General features: G+C 39.6%; 1 protein-coding gene across 4 annotated transcripts; it reads right to left on the bottom strand.

Moving 5' to 3' along the window:
- Positions 1 to 1047: 1047 nt before the first annotated feature.
- On the bottom strand, positions 1048 to 24932 carry XB5838589.L (provisional ortholog of ADAM metallopeptidase domain 9 L homeolog). Of its 4 annotated transcripts, none has more exons than XM_018251252.2 (13): positions 24697 to 24931; positions 20895 to 20986; positions 19343 to 19404; positions 16001 to 16079; positions 14313 to 14389; positions 11604 to 11775; positions 11329 to 11379; positions 10201 to 10269; positions 8976 to 9136; positions 8814 to 8892; positions 3879 to 4006; positions 2984 to 3143; positions 1048 to 1253 (listed from the first exon to the last, which is right to left on the bottom strand). In XM_018251252.2, the coding sequence occupies exons 1-13, from the start codon at positions 24767 to 24769 to the stop codon at positions 1185 to 1187; spliced, it is 1272 nt and encodes a 423-aa protein (XP_018106741.1). In that variant the 5' UTR covers positions 24770 to 24931; the 3' UTR covers positions 1048 to 1184.
- Positions 24933 to 24947: the final 15 nt, after the last annotated feature.

Here is a 24947-nt window from a genome sequence, read left to right as displayed (position 1 = left end):
GCATAAACGCAGACGTCACATCGGATGCAACAGAAATAAGGTAAGTAATTCTATTGTCGGATTGTGTTGCATTGTAGATGCGACGCGACTCGACTGTCGGATGCAGACGTAGCGTTGCCTCATACCTGAGCCTCATACCTGAGTAAACAGCTCTAGAAGTTTGTTTAGGATAGCAGCTGCCATATTAGCTTGGTGTGACATAACTTCCTGCCTGAGTCTCTTCCTGCTCACTCATAGCGCTGGGCTCAGATTACAGCAGGGAGAGGAGGAGGGAGGTAAGGGAGGGGGAGAGGAGCAAACTGAGCATGCTCAAGCCCTAGCCCTGGAGGGTTATGCTGAAAACAGGAAGTCTGATACAGAAGCCCATGAATATGCAATAGAAGGAAAGAAATGTAGTTTCTTTTGACAGAGGACTCAAAGCAGCATTACTTTGAGGGTTTACTGATATATTTATATAGACCTTTCTGATAAAGCTTACTTAGTTTTAGCCTTTCCTTCTCCTTTAAAGTGACTGAGATAAAATGCGAATTGTATTTAAATGAATATTAGCTACTCCTCCAAATCCTCCTTTAGCTGCCCGCAATTCCACACCTTGGCTTGTTGCTCATAATTCCAGAATACTTGGAAATAAAAGGGCTTTAATTGATTGAGTATTTATTGCTGGGTTCATTAATGAACCACCTTTGCTTTTTATTTAAAAAAAAACTCCAAATCAGTAAATTATTGCAGGATGTTCTTAACAGTTTCTACCCTTGCCATGGTGATAGATGTGGCCATATTAAAATAGATGGTGACAATCATCCAAAAATGTAGAATAAGAATAGAAGGGCCCAAAGATAGTGCCATGAGGTATAACTGAGAGGATGAGGTGAAGGGAGTGGTGCTAGTATGGGCTGTACTCATCCCTCATGTACACTAGTAAATAGAGAAAGCTCCTTAAGGCTACATGCTTTGAGAAACTGCTGTAAGGCAGCCCATTGAAAGGAAATTAATATGGACAAATTATAAATATATTATATATATAAATATCAGGACAAATGCTAAGACTTGATGCATAATAATTGTTTTATTTACAGGTGATTATAAGAAACAACTGTTGTGCTAAAATTTAACCATATACAAAAAAGATCATATCAAGCAACTTAAACAGTCTTCAGTCGACCAGTTTTCCTCACACAGCTGTCTCACCCAACAACAAACACTATCTCGATAAATGTCAGAAAGAATTCCAGCAAAAGGAGGGTATAGATGAGCTGTGAACAGAAGTAAAATGTAAACAAGTATGCACAGAATGAAGCAAGAAAAAGGAAAAGACTTTAATATATAACATACACATTCTGAACATCCCTTGCATTCAGGCAGGGTAAGATTGTGCCAATAGCATTAATGACAAAATTCTCTGGCAAGGAACTGTGACTGTGGGATAGCAGATATAGTAGGGAGAGATGGTGCCTATAGTAACAGTGGGATAATAGACTCTGGGAAGGGTCTGTGACTGTGGGATAGCAGGTATAGTAGGGAGAGATGGTGTCTAAAGTAACAGTGAATAATAGTCTCTGGGAAGGGAGTGTGACTGTGGGATAGCAGGTATAGTAGGGAGAGATGGTGTCTATAGTAACAGTGGGATAATAGTCTCTGGGAAGGGAGTGTAACTGTGGGATAGCAGGTATAGTAGGGAGAGATGGTGCCTATAGTAACAGTGGGATAATAGTCTCTGGGAAGGGAGTGTGACTGTGGGATAGCAGGTATAGTAGGGAGAGATGGTGCCTATAGTAGCAGTGGGATAATAATATCTGGGAAGGGTCTGTGACTGTGGGATAGCAGGTATAGTAGGGAGAGATGGTGCCTATAGTAACAGTGGGGATAATAGTCTCTGGGAAGGGAGTGTGACTGTGGGATAGCAGGTATAGTAGGGAGAGATGGTGTCTATAGTAACAGTGGGATAATAGTCTCTGGAAAGGGAGTGTGACTGTGGGATAGCAGGTATAGTAGGGAGAGATGGTGTCTATAGTAACAGTGGATAATAGTCTCTGGGAAGGGAGTGTGACTGTGGGATAGCAGGTATAGTAGTGAGAGATGGTGCCTATAGTAACAGTGGATAATAGTCCCTGGGAAGGGAGTGTGACTGTGGGATAGCAGGTATAGTAGGGAGAGATGGTGCCTATAGTAACAGCGGGATAATAGTCTCTGGGAAGGGAGTGTGACTGTGGGATAGCAGGTATAGTAGGGAGAGATGGTGCCTATAGTAACAGTGGGATAATAGTATCTGGGAAGGGAGTGTGACTGTGGGATAACAGGTATAGTAGGGAGAGATGGTGCATATAGTAACAGTGGATAATAGTCCCTGGGAAGGGAGTGTGACTGTGGGATAGTAGGTATAGTAGGGAGAGATGGTGCCTATAGTAACAGTGGGATAATAGTCTCTGGGAAGGGAGTGTGACTGTGGGATAGCAGGTATAGTAGGGAGAGATGGTGCCTATAGTAACAGTGGGGATAATAGTCTCTGGGAAGGGACTGTGGCATGGATTGATCCATAATACCTAGGTGAAATGTAAGGGTTTGAACGGAATTTATTTGATTATAACTGTTCATAAAGCATACATTGCGCATACTGTGCGACAGGGCCGAGCCAGATGGGCTGGGCGCCCCAGGTAAGTGGTCAGCTGCGTCGCCCCGTTCACTGTGCGCGCGCATACGTGACCGTGCGCATACTTAAGCTCACGCATGTGCGCTGGAAGCAGTCTCACAACGCACGCCACCCTGCTGTAAGATAGGCGCATGCGCACATAGACCAGGACGCACGCAACCCTGATGTCAGATAGGGGCATGCGTACACGGAACAGAACGCCAGACTGGACAGGGGTAGGCAGCACTTAAAGGTACGTGTCGGGCGCCCTCCCAAGCTTTGCGCCCTAGGCACGTGCCTACTCTGCCTACCCCTAGTTCCGGCCCTGCTGTGCAATAACTGACGGAAAAATCTAACCTTTTTATAGCTATTGTAGAAATATTTTCTATGCATCCAATTCCCAGAACTGGATGCTAATGATTCTGCAGAAGGTACGTTCTTCAAGCACAGCAGCTTACCACTTATATCCTCAGCTATTACTGCAATATGGGATTGTTCACTAAAACTAAAATTATACCTAAAAGATAAAAAAACATAACATTCATATTTCACAATATTTTCTCAACTATACAGTCACTTCACATTTTTCATTTATTTTAGTAAACCAGAGCTAAACATTTGCTGCCTATTTACAAACAAGCAAAAGCAGTAATTACCTCAGGAACTGTGTGGGATAGCACTTAGCAGGTATAGTAGTGAGAGTCAATTCCTATAGTAACAGTGGGGTTAATAGTCTCTGGGAAGGGGCTGTGGGATAGCAGGTATAGTAGGAAGAGATGGTGCCTATAGTAACAGTAGGATAATAGTCTCTGGGAAGGGAGTGTGACTGTGGGATAGCAGGTATAGTAGGGAGAGATGGTGCCTATAGTAACAGTGGGATAATAGTCTATAGGGAGGGACTGTGACTGTGGGATAGCAGGTATAGTAGGGAGAGATGGTGCCTATAGTAGCAGTGGGGATAATAGTTTCTGGGAAGGTACTGTGGCTGTAGGATAGCAGGTATTGTAGGGTTACTAGGTCCTGGAAAAGGACTGCAAGGGATTCTGAGATTACAACTGAGATTAGAGGTACAGTATTTGAGCTGTGTCTACTACTGTATCAGTGCTTTGTTGTCTCTTAATATATACTTTACTTTAAAAACATATTCCAATTCAAGAATTTAAATAGCAGGCTGGGGCACGCATTGTCTGAAAACCAAATAAAGCATCTTGGTTCCTTAAAAGCCCTCAGTAGAAAAATATATTCTACTTACATGTCACAGCAATGCATAATGCAGTTTTCACAGCTTTCATCATTAACATCATCGTGCTCCATTCCAAGTGCATGTCCAAGGTTGTGTGCAAATATCAGAGCCCTTTCAACAACATCAAAGTGTTTAAACTGCAGGAAAAAAAAGGTGCGGCTGCTTATTTAATTTTACTGCATTCAATTAAAATGATCATACAAGTATAACTTGGCGTAAGCCATTGAATCTAATCAGAAACTTTCTTTCAAAAATTTTTTACGGCACTTGGCCAATCAAGCCTAATTGCGGTCCAGATTTCTGATTTCTTCCAGAGAAGAAAGCCCAGAAAAATAAACTTTAATGTAACATAAGACAGGGAACATGACAAGTGCCTATGACTATGTTTGTAGTAGGGATGCACCAAATCCAGTATTCGGTTCAGGATTCGGCCGAATCCTTCTGCCTGGCCGAACCAAATCCTAATTTACATATGTAAATTAGGGTCGGGGAGGGAAATCGCATGACTTTTTGTCACAAAAGTAAAAAATGTTTTCCCCTATATGCAAATTAGGATTCGGGCCGAATCTTTTGCGAAGGATCCGGGCGAATCCAAAATAGTGGATTCGGTGCAGCCCTAGTCTGCAGTTCTCGTTGTAAGGCAGTACGCTAGATTAGTTCTGTCTCATCAGTAAAACCCAAGATCTACCCTGCACGTAAATGAACCCGAATCTCTATTAAAGGGGTTATTCACCTTTAGATTAACTTTTAGTATGATGTAGAGAGTAATATTCTGAGACAATTTGCAATTTGATTAAATGTTTTATTATTTGTGAGTTATTACGTTATTCAGCAGCTCTCCAGTTTGCATATTGATATGCATGAAAGTCAGGAATATGAATAAGAGAGGCCTGAATAGAAAGATGAGTAATAAAAAGTAGCAATAACAGTCAATTTTTTCCTTATGGGGCATTTGTTTTTAGATGGGTCAGTGACCCCTATTTGCAAGCTGGAAAGAGTCAGAAGAAGGCAAAAACTATTAAAAAAAAAAAGAAAAAATGAAGGCCAGTTGAAAAGCTGCTTAGAACTGGCTATTCTATAACATACTAAAAGTTAACTTAAAGGAGAACCACCCCCAAAAAAAAATATTCAAAATCCTATTTTATCACATTAGTCAAGCAAAATGAACTTTAATTACACTGTATAAATTATTTGAATCTTTTTTCCTTCAATCTGGGAATTCATAATTATAACAAGCAGGCAGGAGCCATTTTGTGGACACTTATTAAGACAAGCCTTGCATCATCTCAGAATCGTGTTTGTGCACCAGAATGGGGGACCTGATGTCCATCCCCATGCCCTGCATACACAAATAAATGGTTGAAAAGAACTGGGGGGGATGTGGGGAGAGCAGTGACATCTAGGAAGTGCTGAATGGAAAGTGAAAGTAATTCCCTGCCCGCCTCTATGGAGGGGCAGACAATATTTGATTGACAGTTGAGATTTTTAAATGAGCTTACAACAGCTATGAATGCTTTAATAAAAATGTTAATTTGAAAAGCACTTTTATTATACAGATTTTTGTGTCTGGGTGACAGGTCCGTTTTTATTAAAACCATGGTGAAAACGAGTAAAATCTTGAATAAAAGGCTGTGCTATGGCCTGAAATATTGCAATCTGTCATAGATCAAAGCCATCTTTTCTTAATAAAGATTTTTTTAAAACTACACAACTGATTGTGCTGTTTCAGCTACTATGGAAAGAAAAGGTGGAAACATTCTTTTATTCCAAAGATGTGCAGAGTGGAAAAACTACGCAGTGGAGAGCCCTCACAGGCAGCCCTGGTGTTAAAGTGGATAAAAACGGATCAGCCATGTAAGTTCAGCAATGCTTAAGAAGTCTGAGAGATACAAAGAGAGAAAGAAATTCCTGCCTGCTCTTTAAATGTGTCATTTATCAACAAAAGGAAAAGTATTTGCCAGGGTTTACAGTAAAGATTTTTCTATCTGAGCTGACAAATGCACACTGATATTATGAACTATTTCCTGATTCTTCAGCAACAGCTTAAGTAGTAATTGAATCCTGGCCTATGATACTGGCAACAATGCCATTTGTATGCAGTCTTTTTATATCTGAGAAAACTGTCGCTGTCCTTAGAATGTTATCAATCAGTAGAACTATTTTGCCAACAACAGAACATGGAGTCTTACAGCATAACTTCTAGTGATGTGACGTGAGGGCCGACCCCATACCCGCGGGACCCTCGGGTCAGTCGGGTTCAGTTCGACCCCGCACGCTTCTTCGCAGGTGGCGGACGGGTGCGGGTTGAGCTCTTCTCCTGCTCTCCCCGCCCGCCACCGTCAAATCCGGGCTTCCGACTTCGTCTTTTATAGACACCGCGCCTGCTCGCCCAGCCACTTTTGTGATGTCATCAGCGGGGCGGCGCGGGTCTATAAAAGTAACCCGGAAGTGCGGATGCGGGCGGACGCAGGCTAAGGGAGTTAGGGGTTAGGGTTGGGTGCGGGTCAGGGAAATCCCAACCCGCACATCACTAATAAACTTCCCATTTGAAGGCCACATGGAGCAGAACTGCTAGTTTTAATTGCATGTTGTCTTTATGTTACAGGACTATACTACAATAGTAACATTAGGAGATAAGCAAGATTTCCTTAACTATTGGATAGGGATGCACCAAATTCACTATTTTAGGATTTAGGATGAAAGATTCTGCAGAATACCAAACCGAATCTGAACCCTAATTTGCATATGTAAATTAGGGAAAAGAGTGGGAAAAAGAACCACAGGCTGCATTTGCAGCTAAAAAAATCTCGACTGTTTCGTTTGTGTGAAGAAAAGTCACTTGTTTTTTTGGATTCGATTCAGCCGAAACCGGTTGAAAAATGCCAAATCTGAACCGAATCCTGGATTCGATGCATCACTACTATTGGATGAACAGTGTGTCCAGGGCCCTTTTATCTGTTCATTCAACTGACTTATGAACAAGTGGATCAAGTAAACTGGCCATTAATGTCGAGATTTTCATTGTGTGGCTAAGCTATATTAGGAACAGGGGCATGTATGATGTCAATCAAGGGGGGCTAACAGGATATAGCTGGGTGGGGAGGTCAAGAAGTTTCCTACATGGCTCCCACGACTGTGGCATCTGCTTTTACTGATTAGTAAGATAATGGAAAATGCAAATCTCCTGAAAAATATCTCACAAAAACAAGCATTATTGGCTTGTTCTCAGCATCGGTAGACTTGTCAACCTGGATTGCGTACCAAAGTGACTCATTAATCCTCTCTAACAATTGTGCTTCAATATCTTCTGCTATGTCATCAATTCGTCTAGTTATGGTGCTAGCAGAAAGAGGAACACGTGCCACCTTTTGAACTCTCCTATAAGTTCATGGCATATGTCCTTACCAGCAGGTAGGATCAACTCTTCAGCAATAGTAAAGGGCTTCTTAACTTAAGCAATGCGGTTAGCAACTAAGAATAATTAGTGCAGACACATTTGCTGAAGTGGTGGTCTGCAATAATTGCTCATGTTCTTCGTGTTAACTTTTTTTCTTTTGAAAAACTCCAAAATCTTGTCTTTTAATGCAGGGTGCTTGGTCTCCACATGGAGAAGCAGTTTTGAAGGTTTCATGGCTTCATTGGATAGCTGTTCACCACATATTATACAGAGTCGGCTTGGAGAATGTGAATCACATGTTGCAATGAACCCATATTTTAAGTAAAGACACTTGGTATTTTCTTTTAAATGCGGCTCTTTTTTTGTTGGCATACTTGGAGTCTTCTGCATAAGGTCTTTGCCCCTTTTCAAAGAAACTCTCAGCAACATTTGTATTGTACTTCTTTTTTGTTAGCCCTTTAAAGGGCATGTAAAGGCAAAAAAAAAAACAATCATACTTATGAACAGCAGGGGGAGCCCCCGCCTTACTTTGCAGCCATGCAGGACTCAAGCAGCTTTGTTTGTTAACCTGTGGAGCCAGATCATGGAGCCAGATCAACTGGGATTCTATTTAGAGGATTATTTTGCTGCAGCCACTTGTTCTGCAGAGTTGGAGAAAGTTTGTATTAAACAATACAAAAACTATAAAATCCACATTAGATTATATGACAACACAGGACCAAGTGCAGTCTGTCTATTCTGATTATTAATCAGCCTTGCTGTATCGGCTTCTGACAGATATTATTTGACTTGTGCTGTTTTGATAATTTATGACGATCCCTAAGCAGCCCAGACCACACTGAGCATGTGCACAGTCTTGGTCTTGCAAAGATGTTTAACAAAGTTACAAGCTGGTGACCCCTGTGGCCAACTTTGAAAGCATAATCATTTGTTCGATTAGGCGTGTGGTGCAGTAAGTTCATGTTTATGTTTTGTATACAAAATACAGCATTTCTAGCATTATTCTATTTTAGACTTTACTTCCCCTTTAAACACAGGACTGCAGCAGCGGCTGAAACACTACCTTTCAGGGAGTTTGGGCAGCAGGAGCTTCAACAGCTACTGCCTTGTGAATGGAAGAATGAAGTGAGGGACTGCATGTACAGAGATACTGATAAGCACCCAGATCCCTTCAGCTCTGCCTGGAACTTTCCAACCGCTTCTCGCTCCCCGTGCTGTGAGAGTGACAGGAGGCAGCAGCTGTATCTGCACATCCAGCCCACGGTGATGTGGGGTAAGGCGCTCATTGGATTGCATTAGTGCAGCCGGGACCAGAGGCGGCCCAATTTGGCACAGCCCGTGGCCCGCCACTGGTCTGTGGTCTAGCGGTTGGCTACCCCTGCAATGAGATGTTTGATTTGGGAATTAATTGTAAGAACTATAGCACACAGCCATAGATTTGCTGCTGCCCTCAGATGAAGAAGAGTGAAGGAAAAACACTTCTGTCAGCACGTGGTTTCTGGAATGTGTATGCGCTCTATTAATATTATCTTTTTTTTTTAACTTACCACAGCAAAAGAATGACTAAATGATTTTGTGCACGCATTTCCTGTATATCCCATTCCAGCAGATGGGGCAGTTTCGGCTCTGAATAATAATAATAACAGTATTAAAAAAAGAAATGCAAAGACAAATAAAAAAGTAATATGTAAATTTTTCAATAAACTCACACAAATCCTTCCATATCACTAAAAACACGATGGACAAATTCTCTTTGTTTCCAATTATTGAAGTCTTCCAAGATATGTTCTCCGCTAGTGCTGGATGCTACTGAGAAGTTTTCGTTTGTCCACACTTCAATAGCGATGAGAACTATACGAATGTTGATGGACTGAAACATCTAAAATATTAGATTAGGTTTGCCACCTTTGGTCCCAAGGTATACTGGTCATCAGGAGGGGGGGGGCGTGGCAGTGATGTCATGGGGCAGTGATGTCATGGGCCAGTAAAATCACAAGGGTGGGGTGATCATATCACAGGGACAGGGAATAGATTACAGGCAGGTATTGGGCATGTCAGTGCAGAGTCTGAATATATATATATTAGGTCATGAGAGCAGGAACTCAGTGCTTAAAGGAGAATTCACCACCTACCCCCTACCCTACGTAGACCCCCATCATCCCTCCTCCCCCCAGCCTAGCTGCTAACCCGGGGAAATGCCCCTAACTATTTACTTACCCCTCGGTGCAGATTTAGGGATCACAGTTCACGACAGCCATCTTCCGGGTCTTTGGTAATCTGAGATTGAGACCGGCGAAGCTTTGCATGCGCAGTTGGAGCAAATTCCCGGTTTGCACATGCGCCAAATTAGACGGAAATTGCCGAATAGCAGGAAGAAGACACAAAGACCCGGAAGATGGCTGCCATGAACTGCAATACCTGAATACCTACATCATGGACGTACATGGTATTACAAATTTCCTGGCAAATACATTGCATGTGAATTTCTAATACCTTCTGTTATCTATTGATTTCTCAGTTAGCAAATTAGTGGCTGGATGGCAACACTAGGTTTTATACATATAATACACAAGAGCCATGAATATCCTGTAAATTATATCTTTATAAAGGGTGACTAGTTATGTCATCAGTTATAAACGGTGAATAGTGATGTCATTTTTGTCACATGACTCCTAAAACTTGTGTATTATAATAAATAAAGTACCCCTTAAGGAAAATATGAGGATATTAGAAGTAACCTCGGAGTTCCATGACCTGTATAAAAGCACTCAGCCTTTGGCCTTGTCGTGCTTTTATATGATCATGGAACGCCTCGTGACATATCATCCTTATATTTTACAATAGGGGGTACTTTATTCACTATATAATTGTACATATAACTGCAATTGCATGCATGTAAAAGTCCACATAGAAGTGTAGAAAAAATGTACTTACATCATCCAGCAGATTTACCATTTCAGTTATTTCTGATACTATTTGTGATATGTTCTGCATCTGACGATACTAAAGAATCAGACAAAATCAACTAAAAACAAATCGATCTACAGAATTAAACAAAACCGTTAATTAATGATGAACAAAGTTTACATGTTACAGATTAGTGTACCCCTGTCACACTGAATGATAGAATGTTTCAGATTTAAATTTAATTTTGGCTAATAAAGTTACCAGGAGCAGTTTTTTCTTACATTGCCTAATGGCAGGTGTGCCCCTTAAACAAAATAAGCTTCCCTAAAATAAGATCTTGTAGTTCTGTTTAGACCTTCTCTGTACTGAACATCAGGGGCACTCAGGTTTAACCTTTGCATGTTGCAAGAACTTGCAAAAGTGCTCAGAAGAGTGCAACGAGCAAATGCACATGGTTGTATGGTTGGGTATATGCCCCCTCTAACTGTATGTAATGGTATGCTTCAATATTTTAATATAACCTCTGCAAACACACAAGTTAATATTGGAGAATTTGGAGACAATCTATACACTGGTTACTTGCAGCTTCACATTGAAATCAAACATCTAAAATGTCTTTATAAATTGAATAGTCATTATAGGGCTCAATTACTAAAAGCAAGGTATGGGCCATGGTGTAAAAAATGGACAGGTATGGAGAGGTATGCTGGGGACAGTATATGGGCATCGTATGAGTATAGTAAGTACGGAGTGGCTCTCCACCTTACAGTGTGCTTAGGGATGCAAATTTTGACCCCTTTAGTGCTCTTGCACCCAGGCAGTAATAAGAGTGAGTTTTAAGACCAAAATAAGTTGTTTCTCAGTCTAGCATATAGAGCCCTCTGACTTCGTTAGCAAGCATCCTTCTAATTTCACTGGGAAAATCTTTCAAGTGTTGATGACTGAAATGTAATTTTGCACAAAAGGAAGCATTACAGCAGTTCCTACCATACACACATAAGTACAAATTATACATGAAGGAAATGTGCAGAATACACAGTACTCACATATTACATTTAGGGAAATAAAGTGAAAGAAGCCATACTTAGAAACAAGGAAAATGCTCCCTATGTGAAATACAACTAAACTAGAAACAAGGGATGACTTAAGACATACCCAATGGTTTGACACCACAACAGCAAATTCAATATACATCGGTCCATCACTCTGAAATGATATAAAATAATCATGTATTTTGAAAAGTTCAGTCAAGGTTTATCTTATACCCACAGTAAGAATTTTCAAAATGCATAGGCTGTTGTATAAAAATGTTGCAGTTGTTTCTTTGGCTGAATAAGTAGCACACTTGAACATTTTGACAAAAAAAAAAAATGATGGGTTTCTTTTGTGCACCCTGAAGTTTCCTTTCTACATACTGTATATTTGCTTACCTTATGGGAAACTGGAGAGGACAACTGAAGAGAATGTTCTTTACTTTTCAATTTCAGTCCACATGCTAGATTTCCAACTCTATCTTCTGATCGATACATTATATGTTTTGAAGTGCGGTGTGGGTCTAGTGGCTCAATTCTGTAACTAAAACTCTCATATTGTATAAAGCCCCTGCAAATTAAAAAAAGTTAAAATTAAATAAACATATATTAAATAGAACTCATATGAATGGATTCCCATTGGATGATATTCTTGCATTAGCTGGGCCACTGGCCCTAAAGCAAGGGTCCCCAACCTTTTTTGGCCCAAAGAAGAGACAATTTTTTTGCAAGGACCAAGGAACCAGGGGATCGGGAGGGGTAGGGGGTCAGAGTCCAATTCCAGTGCGTCGGCGTCCAATTCTGTGCGCTGGCGTCCAATTTGGCGCACGCTTTAATTGTTTGCCGGCTCAGTTCAGGACTGTCCGTGGCCTGGTTCTGGCCCGCAGCCCGGCAGTTGGGGAGCCTGCCCTAAAGGACTTTAAAGTTTTATGCAGTGTTGCTCAATGCATCCATTCATATCCATTAATGGCAATCATAAAAAGTTTAAGGCCAAAAAGATTTGGGTACAGCAAAACAGCTACTGAAGGTTTATGTCCCCTTTAACAATTCATACAGTCCCTGGAATGTTACTACTGCCATAGGAAGGTTGGCATGGCTAAGCTGTTACAAGATAATTTGCTGTCTAGAAGCTTTCCATTGTGAGAAATGCATTGTTGGTTCACAGCCTGAAATGAATTTTCTGCTACAACATTACCCAGTACAAATGCTAAGAACCAGATGTAAGGCTTTTGTCTCTCATGTGGGAGATGTTGCACCAGTGGAATTTAACCTTTTTTTTTTTTTGATTAGTCAGTCATTCCCAAAGTGTCCTTAAAAAGCATAACTATCTGCAAACAAAGATAACCTGTATTGTAACCTGTATCGTAATTTTTCTACAGCAATCATTACATCCCATCTCATAAATAGGGAGGAAATTCACAGTATGATGGTAATGATTACAAAGGTCATAAACTAAAAAAAAATACAGTCTTATTTTAAAGGGGTGGTTCATCTTTAAGGTAATTTTCAGTATGTTATAGAATGGCCAATTCTATGCAACTTTTCAATTGGGTTTCATTATTTATTTTTTTATAGTTTTATAATTATTTGCTTTTTTCTTCTGATTCTTTGCAGCTTTGAAATGGGCGTCGCTGACCCCTTCTAATAAGCAAATGCTCCTTAAGGCTACAAATGTATTGTTAATTTGTATTACTCATCTTTCTATTCAGGTCTCTCCTATTCATATTCCAGTCTGTTATTCAAATCACTGCATGGGTACTAGGGTAACTCGGACCCTAGCAACCAGATTGCTGACACTGCAAACTGGAGAGCTGCTGAATAAAAAGTTAAATAACTCAAAAACCACAATAATAATAGATAGAAAATAATAGAATAATAGAAAATGAAAAAGAATTGCAAATTGTCTCCAAATATCACTTTCTACATCATACTAAAAGTTAACTCAAAGGTGAACAACACCTTTAAGGCATGATCTGAATTATAATATTACAGCCCAGGGCCCAGGGCTCACTTTTATTTATTTTTGTAATTTATTTTTGTAATTTTTGTATATTTTTCATTTCCATTTTTTTCTCATGTAATAAATATATGATTTAATTTTCTAAATTGAGTGTGCAATCCTTTCCAGATTTCCTATATATAAGATTTGGAGAACCACATGGGGAGTCTCCCCTTGGAGACTCATGAAACACAGGCAGAGGAAATGCTTATACATGTCGAAAACACTAAAGTGTGCATTTTCCTGAAATCCACCCAAGGGTATAGTGATAGGTACAGTAGATGTCACTATTATTGCTGCATATTGTGGTTTCCTATCAGAGAGAATGACGTATGTACCATTAGCCTAAAACATCAAAAAAGAATGAATATGTAACAAACACAATCCTAAAACATAATTATGCCTCTTTATAGGTCCCTGGTAAGGCCTCATCTGGAGTATGCAGTGCAGTTTTGGACTCCAGTTCTTAAGAGGGATATAAATGAGCTGGAGAGAGTGCAGAGACGTGCAACTAAATTGGTTGGAGGGATGGAGGACTTAAATTATGAGGGTAGACTGTCAAGGTTGGGGTTGTTTTCTCTGGAAAAAAGGCGCTTGCGAGGGGACATGATTACACTTTACAAGTACATTAGAGGACATTATAGACAAACAGCAGGGGACCTTTTTACCCATAAAGTGGATCACCGTACCAGAGGCCACCCCTTTAGACTAGAAGAAAAGAACTTTCATTTGAAGCAACGTAGGGGGTTCTTCACAGTCAGGACAGTGAGGTTGTGGAATGCACTGCCGGGTGATGTTGTGATGGCTGATTCAGTTAATGCCTTTAAGAATGGCTTGAATGATTTTTTGGACAGACAATAATATCAAAGGCTATTGTGATACTAAACTCTATAGTTAGTATAGGTATGGGTATATAGAATTTAATTAAAAGTAGAGAGGGGTGTGTGTATGGATGCTGGGTTTTCATTTGGAGGGGTTGAACTTGATGGACTTTGTCTTTTTTCCACCAAATTTAACTATGAAACTATAACTATGTAACTATGTAATTTGCCCTCATCATAAGAAAGGTAAGAACTATAAACATGTGCATGTTTTACATACACGAGTACCTCAGTCCTGCACAGCTGCTGAGTGACACTGAAGATTCAGGGTATCCTTCCACATAACCATGGTAGTAGCAGCTGTCCTAAAACAAGTTGAGAAAAGTAAAAATTAAGTATTAGGAAAATCCTTATGTAAGTATTGTTAGTATGTGTTAAAAAAAAAACCAAAACCTGTAGTCATTTAAAGGGAGGGCTGATTTTTAAAGGCAGTCATATATAAGCTGACCACTATGTTATCAGACTTATAAGCCAAATGTATGTACAAGGGGCCTTACATGGTATAGCCGCCTTTCTATCGTTCAACGTGTCAAGCATGATTCTGCACAACTGTGTGTATGGAGTTGTTGTGTATAAATGTACAAAAAGAGAATGTACAAAAATTTTATATTAGATGATCTTAAAATATAATTGTAGCCACACTGCAAGTAGTTTCCATTTCCTACCCTGTGCCTAGTCTCTTCCAGATATGTAATGATCAGCGCTGTGTGGTCTGATACCCTTCATGCCACATGTTCTGCATTTTACAGTATTAATAGAGACAAATATCCCATGGAACTTAGAAAGTGATGAGTGAAGTAAAGTAACATGAATACAGAGTTAGGATTAGGTAGACTTAACATTAGACTTATTAAACTGACATCAGCAGCTGGCATCTTAACCCTGAAAGCTTATTCCAAGAAACCTGGCAAGTGTCTGTTGGTCAATATAAGGCTGATGCTAACATACTGCAATTATTTTCACATTAAATCACATTTTGCTCATAACAAAGAGAGAAAGAGAGAGAGAGAAAGAGAGAGAGAGAATCACAGCTGCCATGTAGAGCATATCAGGGTGGTCATCCTGAGGAGACCGCAAGTTAAAATAGGTCTGAACACAGACAAAATGTGACTTTTTTTTAATCTAGGGTTTAATTTTGAGTCCAGCGTAATAAGGATGAATAAGTAATAAGGATGTTCAGCTGACCCCATTAAACCGCTCTACAAGGCAGCAAACATTTCATCGTATGAAAACTGGTACATAGTTTAAATTAGATACCACACTATAAAGTTGACTGAGCTTCTGGAGAGTTTAAAGGAAAACTATACCCCCCAAACAATGTAGGTCTCTATAAAAAGATATTGCATAAAACAGCTCATATGTAAAACCCTACTTCATATAAATAAACCATTTTCATAATATACTTTTCTAGTATTATGTGCCATTGGGTAATCATAAATAGAAAATTGCCATTTTAAAAAATAAGGGCCGCCCCCTGGGATAGTATGATTCACAGTGCACACAAACACACCAAACAAAACATACATGTTAGATCACATGAGCCAATCAACAGACAGTTGTGTCTTCTGCTTCCACACTTCTTCCTGTTACAGTTAGAGTTGTAGTATATCTGGTCAGGTGATCTCTGAGGCAGCACACAGACCATCACGAAATGGGGGTTCAAGGCAAGAGATGTAAAAAGGCAATATTTACTTAAATATATAGACCAGTTTGGTAAAGATTCTTTAATCACCACTTGATAAAGGGCCTTGAGCCTGAAACATGTTGCGGAAATAAACAGCTAGTAAGGCTTCAGTGGCCTTTCTCAGATTAGATCTAAGGTGAACTTTCTGAAATCATAACACACCACTTCCAAATAATTTTCTTGGGACCAAGTAACAAGAAACCAAGTAACAAATACAGACATATGTTCTGACCTGAATGTATGGTTCATCTGCAATCAATTCGTTGTCTTTTCCATATGTAAATACCTTCATATTGGATAGGACGGATTCTCTAAAACCAGAAAACGTTAGATTTAAACATTTAAAAAACATGTTTTAAAATTTAAACTCATTTTGTTGCTATTTTATAAGTATATTTTTATATATTGTTCTACAACTTCATGTGACAAAGTTGCTAAATTGTCTAGGACAATGTTTGCAAAGCCCAAAGATAGGAATACTTTTCTGCACTTCGACTCCTTCCACCCAATGAAGGTTAAAAAATCACTGCCAAATTCACAATATAGCAGAGTCAAACTGATTGTAAGCGATGAACAACTGCTGGGTGGAAGATTAGACGAGATGCAGGAAAAGTTTAGAGAGAGAGGGTATCCAAATAACCTTTTACAAAAACCACGGGAGGAGATAGAGAAATCAGATAGAATGAATAGGATAAAAGTCAGACAAAAAAGACAAATGGATTGTATTCCCTTTTGTTTCTAGATTATGGGGCAGATTTATCAAGGGTCAAATTTTGAATTAAAAAAACTTCGGAATTCAAAAAGACCAACCAAAATAAAATCAAAGTTATTTTTGGCTGAATAGGTCAGTTTTCAATTGAATAGGTCAATTTTTGATCGAATTCGAATCGTACGAATAAAAGTAATAGTGCATTCGATCAAATTAGATTCTAAGTTTTTACAAAAAAACCTTCAAATTGGGTCTAGGAGGCCCCCCCCCATTTGTACAAATTAGCAAGCTTTCAGAACATTTTAGTTCCTTTTTAAACTGATTACCTAATCATCTTGGAAAAATAAAAAAATATAAATAAAAGGAACTAAAATGTTCTGAAAGCTTGCTATGATTATATTAGTTAGCCAATAAAGATATCACCTTTATGCCACTTTTGTTATTTTTTATTTCAAAGGGGTTGCCCTGTAACATTTTTACTGGCTAACACGGTACAGCAACTTTACCTGAAAAAAGTAAACAAGGAGTTTTGGGTCAGGTCAAACATGGCACCTTCCCATTTTTAGGTTGCAGCTGCAGCTCTAACTGGCAGAAAGGGGATGTAATATATCATCCGCGTATGGGTACCCCCTTAAAAATCCAGGGATAAGGGCTCTTACACACGAGCAGTTGAAGCTGCGCTCCCCTGCGATGCGTATTTCTGCGTTCAGCCGCAGGGGAGCGCAGGAATAGACGCATTACATTTTTCCAATGGGGCTGTATTCACACAGGCGCGTGTAGGTGCCAAACGCAGGTTGAGACGCAACATGCTGCATTTTTCCTGCGACAAATTTGTAAAATTTTTGTAAAAGTAGACGGCACAATATGTTTCTCTCTAAAAAGATGTATTATCTAGTGTCCAGTGATAAAACATACCTCTCAACATTTTGTAAATAAAAAGTGGGACAAAAAAGTTTGCACCTGTAGCGCAGGAATTTTTTTTGACCACGCCCATTTTTGTGGCCACCCCCCACACCCCTTAATTACAATGTTCATTTTGAAAAATTTGGCAGGTTATGAAAGTTTGAACATATTTCTGTGTTTTTTTGTTATTACAATTTTGCCAATGAAGATGAATTGCCCTTTAACTGTGAGTCTAACTTTTCCCAAGGGACCTGTTGTCTTATATTGTTACAATTACTTATCTCGAAATTGTTACAAAAGTATCTTATCTGCTGCTGTGGCTGTTCTGGGCTCTCTGCTAAAAGCCAATTAAGCTAGAAACGTTGTTTCTTTTTCTGGCTGTTTGGTGCAGAGAAAAACAGGACTGCGGGTTGAGCTGTCAAAAGAGGGACTGTCCCTCTAAAATCGGGACAGTTGGGAGGTATGGATAAAAAGCTATTTGCAGTCTGAAACATCGCTTATCCAGGTCCTGCCAAGTATTCCAGATAAAGGCATTTTTATTTAACAAGATTGGTGGTGCTGTATTTTGTTTTTACGCAAGAGGATTGGACTGTGGCCATTCAGGGTATGTGCACAAGGACTCTTAGGGTAAGGGCACACCTGGAGATTCGGGGAGATTTAGTAGCCCGGTGACTAATAGCCTCTTCTTTGCGGCGACTAATCTCCCCGAACGACTTCCCCCTGTCTTCCACCTGCTAGAATGAGAAATCGCCTGCGTCATGGCACTCACGGTGTGACCGTACCCTTATGCATAAAGAATTAGGAGCTGATTCTACTAATTAAGCAAATTGTCTAGGACACGCATCCCTCTGCTTTCCACAAAAAGCAAAACGATTTCATGTCCCAGAATAAGCACTTCAACATGAAACAAGGTGAGAGAAATGTTGAATCTGATGATTCATGTGTGTATGTAGCCACTCGGTAGCTTGAGAAAGAGTCTGCACAAATCAGACTATCGTCAGCACCACATAGGATTATGCATTTAAATGGATGTCCCACTGCATTCACTCTGCATGGGAAATCACTGCATACATGTTCCCGACAGCACTCCACAAAATTTTTCTTATTACCCATATTTGCCACAGAATCCAGGGAGCAACATTTCAAGTCTACATTGACCCTTTACCAAGCTAACTACATGTGCTCCTAGTAACACTTATATAGTGCAATATACACCACCACCTAGTGGTAACACGAGCCACATTGTTCATATCGCCAGTAAAAAATTACAAAATCGTATCAATATTACATGTATCTATATTACAAATATAAATATTCATTAATGTAGCAATTACAATGTGAACAAAATACTAAGGGGCAGATTTATTAATGGTCAAATTGAAAATTAGAGTTTTCACATATTTATGGTCAAAATTTGACTTGAGTTTATTTTTAAAAAATTCGATTTTCAAGATATATCAACGTCTGGCCCTTTAAGAATATGAATTTGACTATTCGCCACCTAAAACTTGCCAAATTCCTGTATAAGTCAATGGGAGAGGTCCAGTGACCAATTTGAAGATGTTTGCAGCCTTTCTGACATCCACCTTTTTTTCGGGTCAGTAAAATTCTTCGAGTTTTACATATTAGATTCTATTAATAGTCGAATTTCGAGTAAAATCAAATTCATGTGAGTTTAAAAAAACTCTCATGAATTAGAAATTCGACCCTTGATAAATGTGCCCATATTCCTTGTTCATACCATGGGGCAGCGTCGGAACTAGGGGTAGGCACATGCCTGGTGAGTGGGATACCTATCCCTGTTCCAGGTCCTTGTCCCCCCGCTGAGGATAGTAACCGAGTGCTCCACAATGTGGAGTAGCTCTTTAGCTCTATCTCTATCACGGCAGCATTTATCCACCACATTTGCAATCTTAATTTTTAATCAGTTCACCGCACCATTGGGCATTACCTATTGCTCACCTCTTTTGTTTTAAACGGAGCAAAAGGGGCTTTCCTTCAGTTCTTATGAGGTATGTAACTTTCTGAAACATAAAGAAAAATACTTTGATAATGGCAGATAAAGAGCGAAAGAAGCAAGGCTGTTACCAGTATATAAAAAGTATATAAAACACAGCAGAAGTGCTATGTGTAAAAATGGAAATAGTATTGTGCCTATTAAACGCCATGTAACGTCTCGCCTGTTAGGAACTTATTGGCAGCTGGCACTCTAGATGCACTCAAGTACCCCTGCGAATTCCGGTGTTCGCCGACGTCCTTTTGGGGCCCCGGGCTTTCTGCAGTGGAACCAACAGGGGTGCTCTTTGGAAATTGAGAGTTGGGAAACGGTACCGTCAAGGATCAGGCAATTCATAGTCTCAAAATCAGGCAAAGAGGTCAGGACAGGTGGCAAGAATCAGTCAGACGGGCAGAAGTAAAACAAGGAATCAATCAAAGTAGTATGCTTAACGGAGGAACTCCGGGGGCGATTTCGGTGCGATCCAAAACAATGCGCAAAAATGCAGGTGTCAAGTCGAATGCAACAAAAATAAGGTAAACAACAAGAATGTTGGCTGGTGTTGCATCGTTCGTCCGACGCGACATGACTGTCGGTGCAGACGCTGCACGCTATGAATGCTGCGACTTCATCCGACATTTCAATCTCTTACCTTATTTCTGTCGCAACCGACTTGACACCTGCGTTTTTGCGCAGCACGTCGGATCGTACCAAAATCGCCCATGGAGTTCCTCCCTTAGGCAGGGTCTGTAAACAGAAGCCAGCTTGGGAACTGTTACCAGAAAGAGCAGGGTTTTTAAAGGAGATTTGGCAGCAACTTCGAATTTCGCGCCGCAAACGCCAGACACCCGCGACAATCGGGACTGCACAGGACCGGGACCACACGTCAGACGCGCATGCGCAGTGGGACCTGAGGACAGACGCACCGGGAGGTAATGTAACCCGCCATTCTCCCGGCACGTCTTACACACCATTAAAAATGATTGTGCCTCCTTGAGCTAGTGTATACTAGAGCCGTGCACTTGTGCGATCTTTCCCCCAAATGTAATAAAAGGCACTAAGTTTACCTAGGAGCAGTAACACATAGCAACCAATAAGATAGTTGCTTTTAAACAGGTGGCCAGTAAATACTACCTGCTGATTGGTTGCTATGGGTTACTGCCCATGGGCAAACTTAGTGCCTTTTATTACATAACCCCCTTTGTGCCTTATTTAGTGCACAAGGTAAAAAGGACAGCACTCTCCAGAGCTCAATTACCCTGCATCAAACATCTACTTTAACAGGAGGAATTACAGGGCTTTCGTGTAGTGTTTTATCTACACATGCTTGTTGCACTAGAAAAATTGCATGCAACTTGTTGGATCAATTAAATGTGAATTATTTTATTAAAATGGAGTCTATGGGCTCTGGCCTTCCTGTAATTCGAGCTTTGTGGATGACAGGTTTCCAGCTAACAGATCTTATACCTGGTTTCCCCTAAATGAAAACACCTGAATTTTCTTGCAGTATATAATTACCTCATTCCCAGTTTGTGCTCTAGACTGTATTTTCAGAGGATCTATAATTGCATACTCTTGTAAGTGTGAACTCCAGTCTTGTTTATACCAGTCTATGAAATAGAAATGAAGGTATGAATATGTATTGCTGGAAATAATTAGTGAAAAGATACCAAATTAATGGTACTATATCTAAACTACACTGGCTTTTAGTGCTCCATTAGACCAAGAGCACAGCTCTGTAAAGTATGAGTCAGTTTGTGCTCAGTTTTATTATAGAGAGAGGTATGGTCAACATAATGATACCCACGTCTTGGGGCCTATAGCAACTGGGTACATATCATTGTACTTGGTCATATTACTTTTCAAGTTGACTGTAATCTACTGTAATCAAGACTAGGGATGCCCTGAATCCAGGATTAGGTTCGACAAGATTCTGCCTTTTTTAGCAGGTTTCGGACTCGGCCGAATCCAAGTCCCTGGCCAAACCAAATCAAAAAAATCACACAAACAATGAAAAATGTTTTGACCTTTTTTTCTCTTTCCCCCATGTTTCCCTAATTTACATTTGCAATATATAGAAATAATAACTTTTTCCAATTACTTTTCATGTTCTGTGTCACCATTTTTCTAATATTGAAGTGTAAAGTGTCTTTTTTTTCACCTAAAAAAGCAGCTGAGGAGGGTCGCCAACCCTGTAAACTGTTCTAAATAGATACATTTAGTTGATACATTTCTTATCTTATCTCTGGGTTTCATTAAAGGCAACTGTTGAAATTGATACAATAGTTGCTAATACTCCAAAGATGCTGCTGAGAAATGTATAAACTAAATGTTGCAAAATAGTAACAGTATAGAGTCGGCGCCTGAATTACTGAGCTGCCAGACTCAAACACCACAGGCAGGAACATTCAACTTTAAACTTCGATTTTGGAAAAACAGTAAAAAATAAATAATGGAAAGTAATTGAAAAAAGTCTTTATTTCTGGGGAACTATCTGAAAACAACGGAACTGATAAATGTGTTTGGAAGGTGAACAACCCCTTTAATTTTCTGGTGTAATACAGGACCTGTTCTTAATCTTCTCGTGTAATACAGGCCCTGTTCTTAATCTTCTCGTGTAATACAGGCCCTGTTCTTAATCTTCCTGTGTAATACAGGCCCTGTTCTTAATCTTCTCGTGTAATACAGGACCTGTTCTTAATCTTCTCGTGTAATACAGGCCCTGTTCTTAATCTTCTCGTGTAATACAGGCCCTGTTCTTAATCTTCCTGTGTAATACAGGCCCTGTTCTAAAGCTGGCCATAGATGTAAACATCTTTAAAAGATCTTTTCGTTATCGTGAGACCATGATTATCTCGAAATGATCATTTAAATGTACGATTTGTGCAGCAACTAAAAAGACCATTTCAGACAATATTGCCAGGAAAACTGAAGGGTAGCTGCCTGCTTGGCCCTGCAAACATAAATAGATTGCACTGGGGCCGATAAAAATTTTTATAACCCGGCCGATGTCGGATGAAAAATCGTAAAATGTACGATCTTTCGATTCCCACTAACTTCACGATAATTTGACGGATTGGTCGGATTTCGCTAAAATCGGTCGTTCACCAAAGAAGAATCTTTGTGTCTATGGGGACCTTTAATCTTCTTGGGTAATACAGGCCCTGTTCTTAAAGGGGAACTATTGCGAAAATGAAATATAAGTTTCATCATACTGAAATAAGAAACTTTGTAAATACAATCAATTAAATATTTTGCATCGTTTCTGAAATAACCAAGTTTATGTCCACTATCCCTCTCTCAGCATATGTTTCTCTTCATTCGGTCTTCATGCAGCTGTTGGGTGGATGATCATTGACAGTTAGAGCCAATATATCTTATAGGGGGGGGCTCCGTTTCCTAGCAGATGTATTAGAGCTCACTCAAATAACTGATTCCAGTACAAATAAAATTTAACAAAATAACTGCCTATTGCACAAATCCTGCATGTAGAGAGACATGATGTCTGGTGATTTTAATAGAGTGAGCTCTAATACATCTTCTAGGCAAAAGGAGCCCACCTATAAGATATAGTGGATCTAACTGTCAATGAATATCTGACAACCAACTCCTGCATGAAAAGAGAATGAAGAGAAACAGATGCTGAGAGAGGAAAAGTGAAGATGAACGGGATTATTTCAGAAACTGTACAGAATTTTTAATTGATTGTATTTAGAAAATTTCTTGAGCTGAAGATTATATTAAATTTTCATTTTAGCGATAGTTCCCCTTTAATCTTCTCAGGTAATACAGGCCCTGGAACAATAAATTACAAACAGTTGAATGATGCACAAAGCCAAAATATTGGTACTACCAGGGAAAAGTGTAGTAGGAAATTAGAGCAAAAATTAATAATGTTCACGGGAGGGCATACTCACAGTTCAACCCAGTCCCAGGGTGCAAGTCCACAATAACATTCCAATAATTGTGAGTGCCTCCGAAAAATAAAGGGCCAATGAATTAAAAAAAAAATACAAAATATTTATTAGGACATTTTAGACAGAAACCTGTCTAACATGTCCTAATAAATATTTTATATTTTTTTAAATTCATTGGCCCTTTATTTTTCGGAGGAACTCACAATTATTGGAATGTTATTGAATACAGGCCCTGTTAATCTCATCAGGTATTGCTCTTCCCCACTGGGCCATGGATGTGACACCGGGTCAATGATACAGTAATTAAAGGACCACTAACATAATTTTTTTTTAAATTAATTTGTACTAAACGAAAAACAAAACCAAGACACTTTTCACTTTAAATTCAAAAAAACGCTATTAAGAAATAACTTACTGATTCTCTGCTTTCTTCAGAAACGCAACGATCCATCGCGCGGCACACGATTTCTCCTCCCTCGCTATCTCCTATAGAAGGCAGGGAGGAGAAATCGAGCACCACACGATGGATAGTCACCCTGTCGCCGTTTCTGAAGAGAAGCGCAAGCGGAAAATCGGTAAGTTATTTCTTAAAGGGGTGGTTCACCTTTAAGTAAACTTTTAGTATGTAATAGAATGGCCAATGCTAAGCAACTTTTCCATTGGTTTTCATTATTTTTTTTTATATAGTTTTATAATTATTTGCCTTTTCCCTCTGACTCTTTCTAGCTTTCAAATGGGTGTCGCTGACCCCCATCTAAAAAACAAATGCTCTGTAAGGCTATAAATGTATTGTTATTGCTAATTTTTATTTCTCATCCTTCTAGTAAGGCCCTCTACTATTCATATTCCAGTCTCTTATTCAAATCAATGCATGGTTACTAGGGTAATTTGGACCCTAGCGACCAAATCGTTTATAATGCAAATTGAAGAGCTGCTGAATAAAAAGCTAAATAACTCAAAAACCACAAATAATAAAAAATGCAAACCAATTGCAAATTGTTTCAGAACATTACTCTCTACATCATACTAAAAGTTAACTCAGAGGCAAACAACTCCTTTAATAAAGAATTTAAAGTTAAAAGTGTCTCAGTGGTTTTTTTTTCCGTTAAGTACGAACACATTTTTTTTAATAAAAAAAATTGTTACTGTCCCTTTAAGGAAAAAAGACGATTTTTTCAAATTTGACATACGGCTGTACAGGGAAGGTTTTTATACTTCCAAACCCTAAAATATAATTGTTACTCAACCACACCTCCTCCCTGGTGATTCCTGGGGGCCCAGAATATGTCACCACATGACAAAAACACAGTTAATTCATCTTCTGTCCCATGATTTGAAGCCTCTAATCTTTAACCATTGATATAAAGTCAGAGTTTCCCAAATACAGAATTTCTCCTCCTCACCCTCCGCCGCCATTATGCCTATAGACAGCAGGGCAATCCCCGCAAAAATAGGCAGCGTTTTGCCCAATAGCATCGCGCCGATGTGGGTAAAGTAAACACAATAAAACACCCGTGTTAATAGGTCCCGCCCAAGCACGGAAACAGACACACACACAGCGCCTTCCCAGTGAGGTAAAAGGGGCACCACAGCGAGCGCTTCCGGGTGTAGCTAAAGGCGGGAAAGCGGGAACTTGCGCTTGCGCAGTTTTCTC

Source organism: Xenopus laevis, chromosome 3L, assembly GCF_017654675.1.
Source record: "Xenopus laevis strain J_2021 chromosome 3L, Xenopus_laevis_v10.1, whole genome shotgun sequence".
Taxonomy (NCBI): Eukaryota; Metazoa; Chordata; class Amphibia; order Anura; family Pipidae; genus Xenopus; species Xenopus laevis.
This window is presented reverse-complemented; position numbering and strand designations above follow the sequence as displayed.